At 53.9% G+C, this 21,561-nt stretch overlaps 1 protein-coding gene and 1 non-coding gene across 2 annotated transcripts; one reads left to right on the top strand and one right to left on the bottom strand.

Moving 5' to 3' along the window:
- Positions 1-7,763: 7,763 nt before the first annotated feature.
- LOC148217267 (small nucleolar RNA SNORD45) lies at positions 7,764-7,847 on the bottom strand. Its single transcript, XR_015801119.1, has one exon. It is a non-coding gene; the product is annotated as a small nucleolar RNA SNORD45 (small nucleolar RNA).
- An 8,556-nt stretch (positions 7,848-16,403) lies between these two features.
- LOC148217266 (olfactory receptor 14J1-like) lies at positions 16,404-17,524 on the top strand. The gene has a single exon (XM_088158734.1). It carries the CDS (start codon positions 16,511-16,513, stop codon positions 17,441-17,443), a length of 933 nt encoding a protein of 310 aa, XP_088014860.1. The 5' UTR covers positions 16,404-16,510; the 3' UTR covers positions 17,444-17,524.
- The last annotated feature ends 4,037 nt before the right edge of the window (positions 17,525-21,561 follow it).

Genomic DNA, 21,561 nt, shown 5'->3' with positions numbered 1-21,561 from the left:
GAGCAGAACACTGGAGGCACTGATGACATGTGGGGACAAACAAGGGAAAGGTGTCTGTGATGCTGAGCAAACCTGGATGTGTTTCAGGAATGCAAAGGGCCAAGGGCTGAGCCCCAGCCCCTGGCAAGGCAGATCCTGTCCCTCCCTCATTGCTCAGGGCTCTTCCCGGCCCACTGGGCTCTGGGCATGTGCAATGCCAAGGGCAGCACCATGGGGCGGCCCCTGCCAGGCTGCTGAGCAGGGACAAGGAGGCAATGAGGCCCCAGCACAGCAAGGCTCACTTGTCCCCTGCTGGCCTCAGGCCCAGGGCCAGCCTGCATGGCCCAAGTGCTGCAGGAGTTGGCTGTGTCAGGGCCTTTCAGCTGCTGCCCATCCCTGTGCCCTCTGCAGCCCAGGCTGTCCTACGGTGTCCATGCCCTGCGCCTCTGTCCCTGCAGGCTGTCGTCATCCCCCGGCTGCCCCACCTCGCTGGCCCCTTCCTTTGCTGACAGCTCTGCCTCCTGCCTGCCTCTGCCTGCACACACAGAGCCTTGGGCTGCTCCAGACTCCTTCTGGGGGATGTGCTGCACCACAGCCCTGCCCTGCGAGAGAAATTCCTTTCTCCTTGGGTCCAGTCTGGACCCCCCCAGCTGCTCCTGGCATTAATTCTTTCTTTTTCATGGAATTCTCTATTATTTCAAAGGGATCCACCATCCCTGAATCCGTCCTTGAAACACTCCCAGGGCTCTCCTGTGCTGTCCTCAGACTCCACTCCATTAAGCAGAGAACTTCTGTGTCCCTGTACAGTGCTCATGTGCTTGAGGCCATGGGTGCCTGGACAAGAAGGACAATTCTTTTCTCTAGGAAGGAAACTACAGAACCCCAGGGTTGTGAAGGCAGATCAGAAGCACTCACCAGAGGCCAAGGCAAGCCAGACCTGTCTATCCTTGCATCTTTTGTCTGAAAGTAACTATTGGATATTTGTGGAGTTTTGCATGTGGAATTCCATTTCAGCTGTGAGTCCCTGGATTGTAATGACAGTTCTTCTCCATGGGAAGGAAAGGGCAGACCCCCAGTGTTTCAGTGGCAGATGAGAGCTGGCCCTCAGAAAGCCAAGGGAATCTGACAGCTTTTGTCTGGGAGTTATCCTTGGTTATAAGGAATTTTGGAGGCAGATTCCCAATTTTAGCCATGGAACCCTGGAAGTGAAAGATGCTTTTTTCCATGGGAAGAGAAGCACAGCCTTCCAGTGTTTTAAAGGCAGATGCAAGGTGGCCCCCAAGAGACCAAGGCCAGACAGAGCTTTCTATCCTGGCAGGCTTCATACGGGAACAATCCAAGGACATAATCAAATTTGGAGTAGGAATCCCAATTTTGGCCATGAACCCCTGGATTTAAAGGACATCTCTTTCCTACAGGAAGGAAAGCATTGAATGCCAAGGTTTTAGGGGCAGATGAGAAGCGATCCTCAACATTCCAGTGTCAGCTGGACCACTCAGGTGGCCCTTAGGAGGCCAAGTCAACCAGACCTGTTCCATGTTCTTGGATTTTTGGGGCCCTGCAGCATCATGATTCTCCCTTGGTTCCATGTGGCCCCATAGTATCACAACAGATCTTTGTTTCCATGAGGCCCAGTAATATCACAATGGTCTCTTTGGCTCCACAGTGGCACAATGACCCCTTGCTTCCATGAGGCCTTGCAGTGTCAAAATGGTTTCCTTGGTTCCATGGGACTGCACAATGCCAGAATGACCCTTTGTTTCCACAAGGCCTGGCTGTGTCACTGTCCTCTTGCTTCCATGGAGACCCAGAGTGTCACACTGGGCCCTTGTGTCCATGAGACCCTGCAGTGTCACAATGGTTGCCTTGGTTCCATGAGGCCCTGCGGTGTCACAATGGCGTCTTGGCTCCATGGGCCCCAGAGTGTCAGAATGGTCTCCAGAATTCCATGAGGCCACACACTGTCACTATGGCTCTTTGGTTCCATGGTGCCACACAGTGTCACAATGGCTCCTTGGTTCCGTGAGGCCCTGTGATGTCACAATGGTCTCATTGGTTCCATGAGGCCCTGCAGTTCCACAATGGCCCTTTGGTGTCACAATGTGTAACAATGCTATCCTTGGTTCCACAGAGTCAGAATGTCCCCGTGGTCTCATGGAGCCCCACAGTGTCACTACGATCCCCTTGATTCCATGAGGCCCTGCCGTGCTAAAATGACCCCTGTGTTATACCAGGCCCTGCATTGTCACAATGGCCCCTTGGTTCCAATGGGTCCTGAAGTGTCATAATGGTCTCCATGGCTCCCTGAGGCCCCACAATGTCACAATGGGCTTTTGGTTCCACGAGCTTTTGTACAACCACCAACGATCTCCTCGGTTCTACCGTGTCACAATGGACCCTTTGTTCCATGAGGTGCCTGGCCTCCCACAGCCCCTCACAGTCCCCCACAACCCTTCATAGCCCCTCATGGCTCCTCAGAGACCCTCATGACCCCTCACTGCCCCTCACAGCTCTTCACAGCCCCTCAGGACCCCTCACAACCCTTCATGGCCACTCACAGCCCCTCATGGCTCCTCCCAAAGGAGAAGGGGTCGGGCCCTGCTTGTTCCCCTTTTATTTTGGACCCTTCTGAGCGATGAGTAAAGAAAGGCTGAAATGGATCCTTTCCCCAGCATTTCCCTCGGGGTTCATTGCAGGCTGAAGCTCTGTGCTGGCGCTGCCCCAGCACCAACATCCCTGCAGCCCCCAAGGCCTTTGCTGTCCCCCCGTGTCCATTCCCTGTCCCCGAGTCCCGCCCGGCTCTGGCAGCAGCAGCAGCCGCAGCGCAGTGGGCGCCGGCCCGGCCCAGCCGGGGCTCCCGGGCAGGAGCAGCAGCAGCGCCGGCCCCTTCCCACCTGCTCCTGCCTCGGCTCCCAAGGCCTTTGTCCAGGGCAATTCTGGAGTACAGCAACAATCACCCACACACAGCCCTGATTCCTCAGGGCCCGCCTGTGCTGCCCTGACCCAGCCTGCAGAGAAAGAAATGATCGGGTTCCAGCGCTGCTTTCAGACCTGTTTTACACACCCTGAGCTGACAGCAGGAGGCTGTTGTTGCCTTTGCCTTGGGAATTGTAGCTCATGGCTGCTCTTGCCCCTCTTCTGTTTGCCACTTGAATTTTATCCTTAATACTGCAATTGCCTTTTTCGATCAGTGCTATCCAGAGTGCTTTTGTGATGGGGAACTCGGGCTGTTCGTTGCAGCCATCATGAGTAGCACATCTTGTATTGCTCACAAGTCCATGAGCACAAAGTCAAGGAGAATGAAAGCCACACAGGCCACATTTGCAGCACTCAAACACAGCCCTGTTGCTGGTGCTGCTAAAATAGAAGCAGCTGACAGAAGCCATCACAGAAATTGCCATGGAGTGTCAAATAAAATGAAAAATCCACCAGGACAAAGAGAAACCAGAACTCTTCAACTCGCCTCATTGTTCTTTCCCAGCAGCAGCAGGAAATGGAGATGCCCAGAGGTATTTCCAGCTGCTGCTGATGCCAGTGGGAGCCCAGCCTGCTGCCCAGCCCCAGCGGGATCCTGAGCCCAGCCCGGGCAGCTCCCGCAGTGTCGGGAGCTCAGCGCACGCGGGGCCAGGCCCAGAGCCCCGGGCACGGCCGCCCATTGCGGGGCAGCGGCGCAGGCGGAATGTCCTGAGCCCAAACCTCCTGCTCCTGCCACACAGCGCCCAGCCTTCTCCCCCTGCTCCTCCTCTCCCAGCACGGCACAAATTCCAGCTCCGAGGAGGCTTCCCCACACAGGCCTCAGGCTCCTCTTTCAGCCTGAGTGTCCCTGCAGAGGAACACGGCATCTCTCAGGCACTTCCACAAGCTCAGGGTTCTCATTTCATGGGGAATCTGGGATGCAAATCCCTTGCTAAAAAGGACAAAAGCAGAGGGAATGAATTGGAAATTATGAGAGAAAAATGACCCTTCTTACAGACAAAGTTCATTCCCTGCATTTCTCCTTTTCAGATTCTTTCAGTCATCTACTTGGAGAGGTCCAGCTTGTTCTGGTGCTTCTCATGAATTGATGGTACTCTTGATTTATACCAGTGCAAGAGATGTAGAATCAGCTAAACTGAACACAAACTCCCTCTGTCAGCCCATTTTCATGTTCTAGATCTCTGTCAAGATGTCCATGGGGGTGTTGGAATGATTATCACACAACTCTGCACTTCTGGCTGCAGGCTCTGCAGATTCTTTCTCTGCATTCGGTCAGGGTTGCATTTCCTAGCAATTCCTGGTAGCACCTCCTGTTTTCTTAGGTTAGAACAGTAACAATGGAAACCTTACCCATGGCACAACTCCCCAGTCCACCAGGAAAAGAAAGGACAAGTTGTCAAGTTCTTAAAACCTTTGTCCTGCTTTACTGCATAAGTTGTGCTGCACGTGCAGTGTGGAAAGCCAAGAGAAGCTGCAGTTGGTGGCACATCTTGTGACAGGAGCTGCACCTCGTTCTCCAGGAAAGGTTCTTGGAAAGAGCAAACAGGACTGTGGAGAAGATTCTGGGAAAACTGAAAACAGCTTTAAAGAAGTTAAATTAAAATGGAAATGTCAGGAAAATTAATCCACAAACACCAGAGGTTTATGTCCAAAAAGGAGACAGAGGAGTCCTTTTTGCTTTATTCGAATAAAGGGAGAGGCCATGGGACATTCCCCTGGGATCTCTCAAATTTTCGGAGGACGCAGCCTCCTTTTTATCCTATTTTCCCGGCCCCATTTCCCTCTCTCTTTCCCCATTGGCTGAGGTACTTGAGAGGCACAGACTTCCCGGAACGCCTGATACCTGAAATTCCCCTCTAATGTATAACCCTCCCTTTTAATTTTTAATTCTTATAGAATTCATAGTTTTCCCCCCGTTGCTTCTTTCATCTTTCGATATCCAATTTCATTTATCAGCAGCCCTACAGTTTGTTTGTAAAGGCAAATATCTCTTTCCATTCATCAATCAGTGGAATCCATCCCATTGTTTCTTTTATCTCTCACTGCTAGCCTTATCTACAGGCTGATCCACAACTCATTTGTAAAGACAAATTCAACATTCCTCTCACCAGCACTTTGGGGGTCCCCAATATTTCAGGGAGAGCATTGGGGGGGGGGACGGGGGATCTCGAGGGGACCCCGCAGGAGTCCTGGGGGTACCGGAGGATTTTTGGGGTGCAGGGAACGAGGCGCTGCACGAGCCGACGGCCGCGACCCCCACGGAGCTGCGCGTGGAGCTGCGGGCCGGTCGCGACTCGGCCTTGGCGATCTATCGCGACTTGGCCGTGGGCAGCGCCCAGGAGCGGTACCGGCTCCGCGTGGGAGCGTTCAGCGGCACCGCCGGGGCCGGGGGGGGTTCCGGGGGGGTTTGGGGTGGAATTTTTGGGAGTCCTGATGGGATTTGGGATCCATGGGGGGTTTGGGGGTTCACTGGATGGCAGAGGACTGTGGGGTCGCTGGTGGGTTTTGGGGTCCCTGGGGGTCCCTGGTGGTTTTGGGGTTTCTGGTGGATTTGGGGGTGCCTGATAAGTTTCGGGGTCCTTGGGGTATTTTGGGGTTTCTGCTGAGTTTTGGTGGTTCCTGGTGGGTTTGGGGGTCCCTGGGTTGTTTTGGGAGTCCCTGGTGGGTTTGGGGGTCCCTGGGGTGTTGGGGAATTTTGTGAGGTCCTGCTGGGATTTGGGATCCTTGGGGGTTTTGGGGTTCACTGGCTGACAGAGGTCTGTGGGGTCCCTGGTGGGTTTTGAGAATCTCTGGTGGGTTTTGGGGTCCCTGGGGGTATTGGGGTTTCGGGTGGGTTTTGGTGGCTCCTGCTGAGTTTGGGGGTCCCTGACATGTCCCCCCACAGGAGATGCCCTCTCCTACCACTCGGGCAGCCCCTTCTCCACACAGGACCGGGACTCCCGGGACCCTCGGGACCCCTCGGGCCGCCCCCACCACCCCCCCCACCCCGCGGCCTCCGGGGGAGCCTGGTGGTACCGAAACTGCCACTGTGCCAACCTGAACGGGCTCTACGGGACCCCCGGGACCACCAGGTACCCACCTGGGCCGGGGGGGCACGGGGTGGGGGATTGGGCCGGTCTGTGGGAGATTTCGGGGGGTCTCGAGGGGATTTAAATGGGTATGTGGAGCTATGGGGGGGATTTGTGGGGTCGGGAGGAGATTTTGTGTGAGTCTGGAGGGGATTTTGGGGGATATGGCGGGGATCTGGGGGTCTTTGCAAGAGGCTTTGGGTATTTTAAGGGGGCTAGGGGAGGTCTAGGGTGGGCTATAGGACTATGGAGGGGTCTGGGGGTGTATGAGGGAATCTTTGGGAGGGTCCATGGGGTTCTCTGAAGGTCCATAGGGGTCTGTGGGAGTCCATAGGGTTCCATAGGGCCCTGTGGAAAAAGGGTCTGTGGGATCTATAGGGCCTGTGTGGTCCTGTAGGGCCTGTGGGGATCTCTGTGGTCTCTGGGGTGTCTATGGGGATCCCTAAGGGTCCATGAGTGCCCATAGGAATCTGGGGAGCGACTGTGGGGTCTCTATGGGGATTTATGGGGGTTTCTGGAACTCTCCAAGGGTTCTGACCCCCCAGCTCCCCCACAGGGCATCCACTGGTTCCCCTGGAAAGGCTTCAACGTCTCCATCCCCTTCACTGAGATGAAGCTGCGGCCACAGCGTGGCTGAGGGGGCTGGAGGGGGGTCCCAGAGTTTGGGGGGGTCCCGTGGGGGGGTCCCAGATGGGATTTGGGGAGGTTCAAAGGTGAAGCTTTTATGGGTGGGTAATAAAAGCTGATGGTGGCTCTCCTGTCCTGGGGTGAAGCAGCGTCAGGCTGAGGTCAAGGTCATCCCCAGGCTCAAGTGTGGCTCCAAATGGTCCTTGTGGTTCTGGTCCCAGCGTCACTTGGAGTGCTGGACCCCATCCCTCACCGGCCCTGGACATGCTGAGATGTTCCCAGCCTGGCCAACACGAACATTTCCCTGGCAAATGGGAACATTTTGCATCTCGAGGCTCAGCATGGCCTCGTTTGCCTCCCTGGAGATGCACACAGCGATCACAAGAGACAGAAAACCACGAGGCCACCCAGTGGCACAGAGCCCACGCTGAAAGGCTCCTGCCCTGGGATAAGAACGGGGAGAAACCTCGCCCTGATCACTGGCCAAACACACTCCATGGAGGAGAACGACCTGAAGTTATTGCCCAAAAAATCAGAGGACATTGAGAAGTAAAATTACAAGCACCTTTGCCCCATCCTTTCTCCTTCCTGAGCTCTCCCTCCTCCCCACACGATGACCATTGTGTCTCCAGGGACACGAAAACGACACCAAAAATAGTTTTATTAAAAACAGAATGTTTAAATTGCAGTAGAAAATAGAGCAGCAGAAGCCAAATCTGGACTTTAGATACAAAAGGACCCAGATGAACACGAGGCCCTGGCTCCTTTCCTTTCCCTGCCCACAAACCCATGCCTGGGGAGCTGACAGGAGCCCAGCACAGGCACAGGGAGCCTTCCCAGGGGCTGCACATCCAAAGCCTTGGGAGCGCCTGGGTCACCCCAAACCTCACCTGTGCCACTGGCACCTGCAGCTCTGGGCACTCTCCAAAACGCTGCATCAGACACCGGGCCTGGAATGTCCCGGCTTTAACCACACACCTGCGGGAAGCACAAAACATTGCGGCTTTAGGGCCGGCCTGAGCAGAGCTCCGGGCTCAGAGCCCGGCCCGGGGACTCGATGGCACCGCGGGCAAAAGCTGCGCTGCCGGAGGGAGGGAGGGAGGGAGGGATGGCCGGGCCTCAGAGTAATTCTAGAGCTAAAGCGGTGAGAGACATCAGCTCGCCTCAGATAATACATGCCAGCGCTCATCCCGGGCCGGCCAGCGCCTCCTCCTCCTCCTCCTCCCCTTCCTTCCACAGCCCCGGCACCGGCACCCACACAGAGGATCCCCCCCGTTCCCCGCTATCCCCCCAATCCCCGCTATCCCCCCGTTCCCCGCTATCCCCCCCGTTCCCCGCTATCCCCCCAATCCCCGCTATCCCCCCAATCCCCGCTATCCCCCCAATCCCCGCTATCCCCCCCGTTCCCCGCTATCCCCCCGTTCCCCGCTATCCCCCCAATCCCCGCTATCCCCCCGTTCCCCGCTATCCCCCCCGTTCCCCGCTATCCCCCCCCGTTCCCCGCTATCCCCCCCAATCCCCGCTATCCCCCCGTTCCCCGCTATCCCCCCAATCCCCGCTATCCCCCCGTTCCCCGCTATCCCCCCGTTCCCCGCTATCCCCCCAATCCCCGCTATCCCCCCCGTTCCCCGCTATCCCCCCAATCCCCGCTATCCCCCCAATCCCCGCTATCCCCCCAATCCCCGCTATCCCCCCGTTCCCCGCTATCCCCCCAATCCCCGCTATCCCCCCGTTCCCCGCTATCCCCCCGTTCCCCGCTATCCCCCCAATCCCCGCTATCCCCCCCGTTCCCCGCTATCCCCCCGTTCCCCGCTATCCCCCCAATCCCCGCTATCCCCCCGTTCCCCGCTATCCCCCCGTTCCCCGCTATCCCCCCGTTCTCCCGGTCCCGTCCCGCACCCCGCGGCCGCTCCCCAGGATCATCCGCCCGCGCTGCCCCGGGAGGAGGAGCCGCCGCCAGGATCCGCTCCCGGGCCGTGCCCGCCTTGCCCTGGATCCACCCTCATCTCCCCCGCCTCCATCCCCATCCCCCTCCACTCTCGGGGCATCCTTCTCCACCCCAGCCGGCTCCATCCCCTCTGCCTCCATCCTGGGACCATCCATAAAAGATCCGTGTTAATCACAAAAGCATTGGGGCTTGTATAAACCAGAATACTAAGCTCTGAACTGAAGCATGGACACTAGATAAAAGAAATGATATGATTAAATAGTTCTGTTTAAAATCACCTTGTTATATTATGCTATGTTATGTTTTCCAAGTAAGCTGCATGGACTACCAGCTTGCAATATCAGTCTTCCCGATAGCCCTTCCTGCCTTTGTTTGATCAGTGCTGCCAATCTCAAGGAGCAGACTTCCAGATTTCACTGGTGGTTATCTACAAGGACCAGACGGTTATCTGTGAGACTGACTGTCTCCGGAGAGTTTGTGAATTGGGATAAGGACGTTTATTCGACCACCACTGCTTACCTGGTGTTATGAATGATGTTCTATTTTTCCAATTTATCAAGCAACAAGATTAAATTTAATAGTAGATTTTTAAATAGTAACAAAATGAATACAATCAAAGTATTGGAGATGACAATTAAAGTATTGGAGATGAATACAATCAAAGAGCATATATTTGAGAATATACAAAATTTGGCAGTAAGTAATTCAGTATCATTGAGGTTCATATAAAGCATAAGCAAAACTGACCGGGGGTACAGGGAGTGGCTCCCATTCCTCACGTACCAAAGCATCCAGGCTAACAATCCCACTTATATACTGTAGGCTACAGAAGTTCCTAGAAAACTCCTCCTACCTTCTATTCCTAAAATCTCCGTCACTGTGTGTACGGTGCATGCTCTACTAATGGGTTAGGGGGTCTCTCATCCCTTTGAGGGTCTTATTTCCGATGAAGGCTCATCGTCTTCATCAATGACCGAGGTGTGACCTGCAGGTAGCTCAGGTGCACTGTGTGACTGAGCAGATGTTTTCCATAACAAGACTTTAATTGAGTCCCATGCTTGGAATCATCCCATTTTGGCCCATTTCAAGGTCAAAATTTTCTATTTCTAGATGCTGCTTGTCAGACCTACGTCCTTCTACTATTCTTGTTTGACTTTCTTCCAACCTCTTTCTTCGACTCCCAACATCTGGAAGATGTCCTGTGTCCTGTCTCACCCATCTCCCCCCTCACTCTGTAACAATTGTCTTCTATTGATCTAAATACAATTTTGTTAATATAGTTACAATTTAATTAGCACGAATCACATTTATCACACTGGGAAGAACAGTGTTGGGAAGACTGGGGGACACTGAGGCATACTATGCATGACACTGGGGGGAACTGGAAGGGAATAGGAATGAACTCAAGTGTACAAGGAGGGCTGGAGGGGCACTGGGGTTGTACTGGGCTGTCCTGGGGATGAACTGGGCTGTACTGGGAGGGACTGGAGGGGTTGAATGGGCTCCTCCCGCCTCTGCCCATCGTTGCCTGCAAACAATCAGCGCCGGGGATCGAGGCTTAGGGGCGCTGCCTGGTGTCAGCGCCATCTTTTCTTTTTGCCTATAACTCCCATCATGCCCCGCGGACCGATAGAACCCCATTGGAGCTGGGACTACAACGCCCGTCATGCCCCACGCCCCACAGAACCCCGGTATCCGTCCCCACATGTCCCTTAAGTGTCCCCCAAACCATCCAGGATTCTGAAGTGCCTCCACAGCACCCATTCTGGACCCCCTAAAAGCATCCCCAGATCCCCTGAATGCTCCCAACACCACAGATTCCCGTTACAGTCATTTATGGGAATTCATCTCCTCTCATCCCTGGCGGCTTCTGAGTTTCACATTACATAATCTGGCGCCTAAAACTCCTGCCCTTCCCTGCACACTAAAAAGCCCGGTTAGAGCTCCCCAGGTTCCCCCAGAGTGCTCCCGAACCGTTCACGTTCTCTCCTGAGGACCTCAAATCACGGCTCGGACGCAAGAGTGTCCCCGAAATGCCTTCCCGGGCCCCCAAACACTGAGCTACTTCCGGGACTACAGCTCCCATCATGCTCCGCGGTGCCCGTAGCATGGCATTGCAGTTGTGACGTCATCTCCGGTTATGCCCCAGGCCTCACCGAGACACTTGGGAGCTGCGCCTACAACTCCCATGGTGCTCCTCAGCTCCTTTGAACCGTGTTATACCTGTGCCTACAACTCCCATGAATCCCCGCGGCCCAGAGAGCCCCGTTAGAGCTTCCCAAGTGGCCGCCCCGATCCCGAAGTGTCCATCAGAATCCCTCAGTGCCGCATCGAATTCCCACCCGGCTCCCCCAGAGTGGCCCCTGTAAAAATAGGACTTATAAACATAAAGAGGGAGGAATCAATACCCAATAGTGGTCAATTGACAAATTAATTAATGATGGGAATAGTGTTACTTAGAACCAATGAACAAAATCTTTTTTGCTTGCTAAAAATGTATAGATTTTTTTACATAAATATAGAAGTAAGAAAAATATAGAACAATATTAGTATAAACAAAAAACTATTACTAAAATTTTATTAATAGGCACCTTTTAATTCCAAGTAAAAATTAATAATTTTTTATTTTAATGTTTTGACTCAGTCCCAGGTGGGCGATGTCTGACATGGTGACTGAAGGGGTGAGGAGCAGGTTGTCCAATCAGTGTCAGGCTCACTCTTCTACACGCCCAGACCTCCTAAGGAGACATTCAGCATCAAGATCACCTGGCGAATGCTTCTATCACCTCTACAATGAACTGAAAAATGAAAAAATACTCAACTGAATAAAAACAAAAATCATGAGGTGCACTTCGAAATTTTCCTCCTTAACAGAACTCCAAACTGACTCCAAGCAGCTGCACAAGCCCTGCAGACTTGAAGACAATTGAAGGAAGACAAAGAGATCCTGAGAGCTTTCTGTATTTTAATCACCTCCACAGTGGATTTGGGGCTGAGTGCAGGACCCTCAGGCACTGAGAGAAGGTTGAAGAAGCTGCTCAAGGAGTCAGAAGCAAAACTCCAAGTCCCTTGGAGCATCAGTGGCCCCACTGAGGGCAGGGAGTGCCAAAGGCTCCCCAGGGAGTGGTGAGAGCAGATCCTTGAGGGCAGGATTGCAGGAGCCCGAGGCTGTGAGCAGGGAACTGCAATGCTGAGCAAGGCCTGGGCTGGCTGGAGGAAGCAGAAAGGCCAAGGCCTGAGCCCAGGCCTGGGCCAGCAGGGCCTGTCCCTCACGGGGGGCTCGGGGCTGTTGCTGGGGCAGTGGGATGGCAGGGGCAGCAAGGACAAATGTCATCAAGCTGCCAGCCCTGGCAGCCTCCTGAGGGAGGGCCGAGGCAGAAGCAAAGTGCAGCCCCTGCCAGGAAAGTTCCTTCTGTGGGGCTGCAGAGGCCCTGCCCGAGCCCAGGGCACAAAGGCCTGGGTGCCTCTGGCCCTGCCAGCCCTGCCCAGCCCTTGGCCATCTCTCCTGCAGGCTGTGCCCCCTGTGCGTGCTGCTCCTGTGCCCTGGCCGGCTGCACACGCCCATCTCGCTGTCCCCCCCAGCATTTCTCAGCCCAGCATTGCTGTGCCCTCCCTGGGCTCCCTGCACCCAGCGCTGCCGGCTCCTGGCACACAGAGCCATGGCCTGGCCCAGCCTCACGCTGGGACACCTCAGGGACCAACATTCCTATTTTAAAGGGTTTATTTTATTCTTGTTTTTCTTTAGAGCAGAGGTGATTCCAGCATTCTGTGATTGATATTGATCCAAGATCTCTCCTCAGCAGGTCTGGCCTGCTCACAGAAGCTGTGCCTTGAGGTCTGACCCAGTGTGGACAACCTTGCTCCACATTCCCCAACCCCTCCTGTCTGTCCTCACTCACCTGTGACCTGCTTTGCTTGGAGAACTGCCTGCACTCAGGAAATTGTTTGGTTTGGGGTTTTTTTTAAGCAATCAACAACTCCTTACTTTCTATATTGAAAACAGACACACTCCTCAGGTGTGTGCCAGGCCAAGGTACCACCAAGGAGTTTCCCCTTCATCCAAGGCAGAACCCTGCATGGAAGGTTTGAGAGCTTTGCACTCCTTGGTTCCCTGAGGCCTTGCAGTATCACAAAGGCCCCTTGGTTCCATGAGGTTCTGCACTGTCACAATGGAGATTTGGGTCCATGGGGCCCCACAGTGTCACAATGCTCTTTTTGGTTCCATGAGGCCTTGATCTGTCTCAATGGACTTTTGGTTCCATGAGGTTCATTGGTGTCACCAGGGTCTCCTTGGTCCCAGGAGCCATCACAATGTCACAACAGACCCTTGGTTCCATGAGGTTCCTGCAGCAGGACTTCCCCTATGGCCCAGCAGAGCTCATCTCTTCTGTCCATCAGCTGGGGCCATCACTCAGGGCATCTTCCCCCTCTCAGGAATTGCTGAGATAACCCAGGCCCCACATCTGTCCTGTCCTGAGTTCTCTCTGGTGCCAGGGAGGTGGAATTCCCAGCTGACCATGAACATCTGGCCTTGAGAGCAGCCTGAAGGGAGATGAGCCTTGAATTTCTGAGTGACACACACTTCACTTTACAAACTAGAAAAGCTACACAGAACTTTCACCAAGCAGAAATCTTCTGCATAGTCCCTGCAAACAGGTAGGGCTTCTCTCCCAAGTCTGGATGCATCTTTGTGGTTCCTTTTGTGGGAGCTGAGTGAAAGGGCTCCATGTGTACTCCCTCATCAGTTTGGTGCTAAGTTACATTGACTCCTGATCTCTGCTATTCCTTCACTAGCTGTAATATAGGGAACTTTATTGTGCACGGTGTTTGTACCTACCTGGGCTTCTTTTGTTTATCCTGTGCAGTAAGTATTCCAGTTAAAGTGTCTTGTCTGTTAATCTTGAGTCCATTCAGTAAATAATTTATTTTATAATAGACCTCATCAGCCATTCTCTTGTGAGCAAAAGCAATTTGGTGTGCAGGTCGCCTGAAACAGAGTTACTGCCAGAAACCTGAGCATAAGGCAGGACTTGTCTAAGCTTTCACTCCATTCAAAACATATTTCAATTAAAGACAAAAAGAGAGAATATATTTTTATCTTATTTTTATTTTCTTTTTTATACACTGATATCAGCAATCTCCAGTTGATATTGATCCCAAGCACCTCCTAATGCAGTCTGAAAAAATATGAAAGTCAAGACCCTTTATGGCTGACAATCAATCACACTCTGTCCCTACACCCACCCCACCATTTCCCCCATCCAAGCCCTGGCACTCAGAGCAGCCTTGTGCAAATCTGAGCTCCCTCCCCTCCAGGCTATGCCTGCAGCTTTCAGCTCCTTGGCACCAACTCCCACCTGCTTTCCTTGGAGAAGGAGCTGCCTGAGACACAGAGGGATGTTCATTTCTTGTCAGCAAACAAAACCAAAGGCAGACACAGCTCCATAAAAAACAGAAGTCCAGGCCAAGGAGTGCTGGGCAATGGAATCACATCCAGGGGTGTCCCCAGGGCTCAGGATTGGGGCCAGGGCAGTGAAATCTCTTTCTTGCTGATGTGGACGAGGCCATGGAGGGCACCCTGAGTCAGTGTCCAGGTGAGGGGCATCATTGCATAAAATACTAAAAGAGTTGGTGTCAAAAGAAAAATGCCCAGTTCCTTAAAAAACTGAGTACCTCAAAGCATTAATGAGCCCCTCTGAGTATCATTACTGACAAAGCCTCTCAAGGGACTAATTAAAGCAGATAATTGGAAGCTGTCACTGCACAAACCTCTCAGAGACCCAGTGTCAAAAAGTAGAATTTAAATTAACCCTGAGTACCTTGAAGCATTAATGAGCTCCACTGAGTGTTGTTACTGACAAAGACTCTCAAGGGACTCATTAAAGCAGATAATTGGAGGCCAGGATTGCACAAAGCTCTCAGAGAACTCCAAGGCAAAAGCAAAACCCAAAGTCCTCTGAAAACCTGCAGTCCCTGGGAGCATGAAGGAGCCCCCAGGGCCATTCCTGACCAAGGCTCCCCAGGGACTCGTCCCAGCAGATCCCTGAGGCCACTGGGATGTGGGGGGATGCTGAGGGCAGGACAAGGGGTGCCAGTGGCCAGCCTTGCTGGGGCTGTGCCAGGAGGCCCCAGTGGCTCAGGACAAGGTGTCTCCTCCCAGCCCTTGGTGGCACAGACCCTGCTGTGCCCCAGGGCACCAAGACTTGGCTTCCAGTTGTCCCCACCTGTCATCTCTGCCGCGAATTTCCTGCTCTAACTGGAAATAGGGAACACTTTCTCAGTCATGTCTCACAGTGGGAGCCATTAAAACTTGAAGAAACTTCAGTATTTTAATTTAGATTTTAGTTCTTGAAAAGTTTTTTGAACACTCTCTCAGGGAATGATTATAATGTAAAGCAAACTAAAGCCTCAAGAGATTCATTAAAGTCCTTGTGCTGTGTCTGTGCTGCTGAGCTGGGCCGGGCTCCTGGCACAGGGACAGCTCCCAAGGTGAACCAAGAGAAGCTTCAAAAAGACATTTCTGCTGAGGAGCAGCTCCTCTGCCAGCCCAGCAGGGCTGAGGGCACTGCCTGCAGGCACTGAGGGCACAGGAGCCAGGCACAGACAGGCTCAAGGCAATCAGGACTGGGAAGACATTGAGCTGAGACTGCACTTGGGGAAACATCTTCACAGCCCTGGACATGGTGAGTGTGTGGGTGCAGGGCAATGTCCCCTGTGCTCCTGGAGGGATCTCCTGGAGCCAGCACAGCCCACAGCCTGGGGGATGTGTCAGGAGGACTCTCCCAGTTTCTCTGAGGCACAGCAGGAGGAGGAGGAGGAGGAGGAGGAGGAGAAGGAGGAGGAGGATGTGCTGCAGAGCGGGGCTGCCCTGGGCACCGTCAGAGGGACAGGGCAGGACGGCTCCTGCTGCCAGGGACGGCTGCAGGGGCTGAAGCTGGGGCTGCAGCCAGGGCTGCCCAGGGCTGTCCTGCAGAGCAGCTCCTGCAGCCCTCAGGGCTCTTGTGCCACCTGCCAGGGACAGCTCTCAGCCTGCCTGGCAGCTCCCCATGGACTGTGGGGAGAAGTTGGAGGTGCAAGGAGCCACCCCCATCAGGGCAGATTCCTCCTGCTGTGGAGATGGTGCTGCATGGCCAGGGCTGCTCTCAGCTTTCTCCTCAAGGCAAGGCAAAGGGGCTGTCAGGTGTGTCTGTGTCACTGACACTCCTGCACTGTCCCCCTGGGCATCAGCACATCTGCCTCCCATCTCCCTCACAAAGTGCCTCCTCACCCTCCTGTGCCTACAGACAGCAGCAGCAGCACCTTGGCTTGCAACATCTCTGTTTGTGTGAGCTGCCCTTAAGGCCCTGCTGGCAGGGAGATGGTCCTGGGCAGTGCCCTGTGCTGGGAGGGGTGTGCAGGGCAGAGCTGATCCCCAAGGGCTGGGCTGGGCTCTGGCAGCACTGGCAGTGACAAGGCTTGGATAGAGAGAAACAGCTCCCAGTAAGCACAACTCCAGGCAGCAGAGAGCCAGAACAACCCTTGGTTTCCCTCTCTCTATTTTGAAATTAGATCATTCAAAAAGGCTACTTTATTTCTCTAGAATATTTAAGTGCCATCACCCTGAGTTACAGGGAGGTGTGAAAAGCAAGGAGCAGCTCTGTGGGACTAGCAGGACTGCCTGCACTGGGGCTCAGAAAGCCCTGTCTTCCCTCTGGGCTCCTCAGTGTTCAGACTGAGAGCACTGCTGAAGATAAGGCAGTAACAAATCAGCAGCAAAAGTACGATCTCAAAAATGAAATTTTGCGAAAGTTCCCCCACAGGAAGAGTAGTAGCTTTGAGAGGTTTCAAAATTAATTGCACATGATTGACTAGAAGGAATCTGTCCTAGCTTGTCATTTTTTTTTCAACAGTCCACGATACCTTGAATGATGAAATGTCCAACAGCAGCTCCATCAGCCACTTCCTCCTGCTGCCATTGGCAGACACGCGGCAGCTGCAGCTCCTGCACTTCTGCCTCTTCCTGGCCATCTCCCTGGCTGCCCTCCTGGCCAACGGCCTCATCATCAGCGCCGTAGCCTGCGGCCACCACCTGCACACCCCCATGTTCTTCTTCCTGCTCAACCTGGCCCTCACTGACCTGGGCTCCATCTGCACCACTGTCCCCAAAGCCATGCACAATTCCCTCTGGAACACCAGACACATCTCCTATAAAGGATGCACTGCTCAGGTCTTCATGCTTATCTTCTTCATTGGGTCAGAGCTTGCCCTCCTGACCATCATGAGCTACGACCGCTACGTGTCCATCTGCAAACCCCTGCACTACGGGACCCTCCTGGGCAGCAGAGCTTGTGCCCACATGGCAGCAGCTGCCTGGGCCAGTGCCTTTCTCAATGCTCTGCTGCACACAGCCAATACATTTTCCCTGCCCCTGTGCCACGGCAATGCCCTGGGCCAGTTCTTCTGTGAAATCCCACAGGTCCTCAAACTCTCCTGCTCGCACTCAAATCTCAGGGAACTTGGGCTCATTGCTGTTAGTGCCTGTTTAGCTTTTGGCTGTTTTGTGTTCATTGTTTTCTCCTATGTGCAGATCTTCAGGGCTGTGCTGAGGATCCCCTCTGAGCAGGGACGGCACAAAGCCTTTTCCACCTGCCTCCCTCACCTGGCTGTGGTCTCTCTGTTTGTAAGCACTGGCATGTTTGCTAACCTGAAGCCCCCCTCCATCTCCTCCCCATCCCTGGATCTGGCAATGTCAGTTCTGTACTCAGTGGTGCCTCCAGCCCTGAATCCCCTCATCTACAGCCTGAGGAACCAGGAGCTCAAGGCTGCAATGTGGAGACTGATGACTGGAGGGTTTCAAGGACATTAAACTTCCAGAAAAATAATGAAAATCACATAAATAATAGCCATTTTTGATAGTTCTTGTTTTGTTAGTTGTGGGATTCTTTTTCCTTTGTTTTAGTTTTTCTATATTGTCCACAAAGATAAGCCTATGCTCGTGTTATTTCTCATTTTGTTTCTCTCACCCTTCCCATTGGCCACAGATTCTGTCAATGAGGAGCTGCACTCTTGGAGGCTATATATGAACTAAAGGATCTCCCAGCAAAGTTTTCTCCAGAGATGCCCCTTTTGTTCCCTTCTCTGGAGCTGCAGCAGCAATGTCTGTGTGCAGAGCTGGGGCAGATCAGTGCTGGCACAGCAGCTGTGCCCAGCAGCAGCAGCAGCACTTGGTGTTGCCAGTGCTGCTCCCGTGCCACTGCCCCGCTGCCCTCCTGGCCCTCGTCTTGCTGCAGGGCCTGAGTGCTCTCGGGGTCGGGCACAGCCCTGGGGGTGGCAGTGCTGGGGCTGCAGCAGGGACAGGCCATGGGCACTGCTGGGGCAGCGCTGACGCCTCAGGCCAGGGCCTGGGGGCTCCAGGCTCCTTGGTCAGGCTCTCTCCACAACACTTGGCCAGCCCAATGCTGAGCACAGAAAAGCCCCGGGAGCAGCCCCAGGCTGGCCGTGGGCAGGCTGGGGGCAAACAGCATGGCTGGTGCTCTGCAAGCTCCCTGCAAGGGGGACACCCTGGCAAGGAGCAGCAGAGCAGGGGCTGATCCATCCCCAGTGCACTGGACACCCCAGGGTAGCGTCCCAGAGCGTCCTCATGCACCTGCCAACAACATCCCCCCTCTGCAGCCCTGGCCTCTCCCCCAGCTCACACAGGAGCCGCATCCTTGCAGGCACACACACGGCAGCACTGGCTCAGGAGCCCCTGTTTGCATTGCACACAGCAGGCTCAGCACCCCCATGGTGCTGCTGTGGGGACATGGAGCTGAGTGAGCACAAATGCCATCAGCCCCTGGGGCCAACAAGGGCTGGGGGACGGCAGGGAAACTACTCAGCTTTGTCGTGGCCTCTGAAGTCAGCCAGAAAGTTTGTTCCCATCAGCTGTGAGTTTCCTGTCCCACTGTAGATGTTGTTTCTCTGAGCCAGGGCTACCTGGCAGCCACTCCCAAACTGCCCTGAGCATTTCTATTCCTTCAGCTTTGCTTTCTTTACTCTTTCCTGATCCAGATTTCTTCCTCTTCACCACCCTTGTCCCCTCCCCTGCTAACAGCCCATTCCTCTTTGCCCTTTCCTCTCTGGCCCATCTCCCGATTTCAGTTCCTCAGTTGGCACCATGGGAACATCCCTTGGGGAGCAGGATCATCATCCAAGTGCTTCAGGAATTGTCTGTAGTGTCCTGCAGTGCCTCGTGCTGCTCCCTTGCCAGAGGCACCACAGGCCAGGGGGACACATCTGGGCAGCTCTGTCTGGGTGTGGGGCTCCCTGTTGTGGGCAATGAGGAGGGGCTGGAGAGGCTCTGCAGGACTGACAGGATGGGCTTTGGGGCTGTGTGGAGAAGCTGAGGGACCTGGGCTGCTGGACCTTGTGAAGAGGAAGCCCAGGGCTCATCCTGCAACTGCTCCAAGTTGGCTCCAAGTGGCTTCAGGGAATCATAGAATCAGCAATGCTGGAAAAGATCCTGGGGATCTTCACATGCAACCTGTTCCCTGACACCACCTTGTCTCCCTGAGCATCCTCTTCTCCAGGATAAACATCCCCAGCTCCCTCAGCCACTCCTCACAGGACTTGTGTTCCAGACCCCTCACCAGCCTTGTTGCCCTTCTCTGGATACAATCCAGCCCCTCCATGTCCTTCCTAAATTGGGGCCCAGAACTGGACACAGCACTGGAGGTGCTGCCCAAGCAGTGTCGAGTACAGGAGAAGAATCACTGCCCTGCTCCTGCTGGCCACACCATTCCTGATCCTGGCCAGTTGCCATGGAAATTCTTGGCCACCTGGGCACACTGCTGGCTCATGTCCAGCCTGCTGTCCATCAGTGCCCCCAGGTCCCTTTCTGCCTGGCTGCTGTCCGGCCACTTCGTCCCCAGCCTGTAGCACTGCAGGGGTTGTTGTGGCCAAAGTTCAGGACCCAGTACTTGGCCTTGTTAAACCTCTCCTTGGATTTGGGCCCTGGATCCAGCCTATCCAGGCCCGTGTATAGAGCCCTCCTACCTTCCAGAAGATCCACACTCACACCCAGCTTCATGTCAGCACGATTCCATACGGTCTTAGAGTGTCACAATTTCATGAGGCCTCCCAGTGTCACAATATCCCTTTGCTTCAATGGAGCCCCAGGGTGTCACAAAGTCCCTTGGATCATTGTGCCCTGCAATGTCACAATGGATCTTTGGTTCCATGAGGTCTCACAGTGCAGCAATGCTCTCCTTAGTTCCACAGTGTCACAATGGCCTCTTGGTCCCATGGGGCACCATGGTGTCATAATTGTTTCCTTCAGTCTATGAGTCCCTGCAGTGTCACAATGGCCTCTTGGTTGTACGAGGTCCAGCAGTATCACAGTGGTCTCCTTGTTTCCAAAAGGACAAAAAGTGTCACAACTGTCTTCTTGATTTCATGAGGTCTCATGGAGTCACAGGGACCCCCGAATTCCATAAGGCTCCACAGTGCCACACTGGACTCCTTGTTCGCACGGTGCCACAATGGACCCCTGCTGACACAAGATCCTGCAGTGTCACAATGGATTCTTGGTGCCATGACACCAGGCAGTGTCAGTGTCACAGTGGTGTCTGAGTCCCTCTGCAGAGCCCTCCTGCTCTCCAGCACATCCACACTCACCCCCAGCTTGGTGCCATCTGCACATTTGCTGATGTTGCACTCAATGCCCTCATCCAGATCATCAATGCAGATATTGAAATCCACGCTGGCTGCCTCTGATCCCTCAGCCATCCTGGAGGTGCCCTGTGATGGCACTCAAGGTGATCTGTTCCATAACCTCACCAGGCACCCAGGTCAGGCTGACAGGCCTGCAGTTCCTCACATCCTCCTTCCAGCCCTTCTTGGGCATGGGCTCACATTGGCACCTCGAGTCCTCTGGCACCTCCCTGCTGAGCCAGCACTGATGAGAAATGATGGAGAGCAGCTTGGGGAGCTCTTCCAGCAGCTCCCTCATCCCCCTAGGATAGATCCCACCTGTTCCCAGAGACACCAGTGAGCATCTGAGTGGCTCAGCAGGTCCCCAGCTGCTTCCTCCAGGATTACAGGGGTCTGTTCTTCTCCCTGTCCCAATCTCCCAGTTCAGGAGAACACTTGTCCTGAGGATATCCTGTCTAATTGTTTGAAACTGTGGCAATGAATGGGTTAAGTAGCTCAGCCTTTTTCTCATCTTCAATTTCTCTATTCCCCACTGCATCCAATAAAGAGCTGAGATTCTCCTTGTTCGCCGGTTTACTAATAACTTATTTATAGAAATATTTTCTATTATTTTTCACAGAAGTGGCCAGGTAATGTCCTAATTGAGTTTTCAATTCTCACATTTTCTTTCTGCATGACTTAATAACATCCTTAAACACTTCCTGAGTTGCCTGCACCTTTTTCCAAATATGATGCACCCACTTTTTTCCCTGAGTGCCTAGAAAAATCTCCATACCCAGCCAGGCCAGTCATTTTCCTCACTAGATCACTTCTGGCACACTGGGACAGGCTCCTTCTGCTCATTCATGATTTCTTTCTTGAAGTGTCTCCATCTGTAAGGGTAGGTCTGATGTTTCCCTCGATTTTGCCTCCCGACCATCGCAAAGAGACCTCGAGGACCTCCACCCAGGCTGACTCCCAACAATGGTTTCCTGGCCGGGCCAAGGTGGATGCTCGTGACTGTGGGCTGGTGTATTGTGTTCACTGGACTGTGCTGTTGTGGCACCAACCAGAGGTTGTGTTGTACCAACTGAGGACTGCTTGACCGTACCTGTCTCCTGCAGCACCACACAATGGTCCATAAATCTTCCCACCTCTTGGCCAGAGGCCACATGTTTTGGAGAAGGACTATAAAAGAGCTGGGAAAGACCCTTTGAGATCTCTCCACTGATGAAGACCCGTCTATCCCCTGGAGAAGACCCCTGAGATCTCCCCACAGACAAAGACTCGTCTATCGGATGACCCGTGAGGACG

The sequence above is a fragment of the Sturnus vulgaris genome, unplaced genomic scaffold, assembly GCF_052056855.1.
Source record: "Sturnus vulgaris isolate bStuVul1 unplaced genomic scaffold, bStuVul1.hap1 Scaffold_87, whole genome shotgun sequence".
NCBI lineage: Eukaryota > Metazoa > Chordata > Aves > Passeriformes > Sturnidae > Sturnus > Sturnus vulgaris.
The sequence above is the reverse complement of the archived record's forward strand: the minus strand, read 5'-3'. Positions and strand labels throughout refer to the sequence as shown.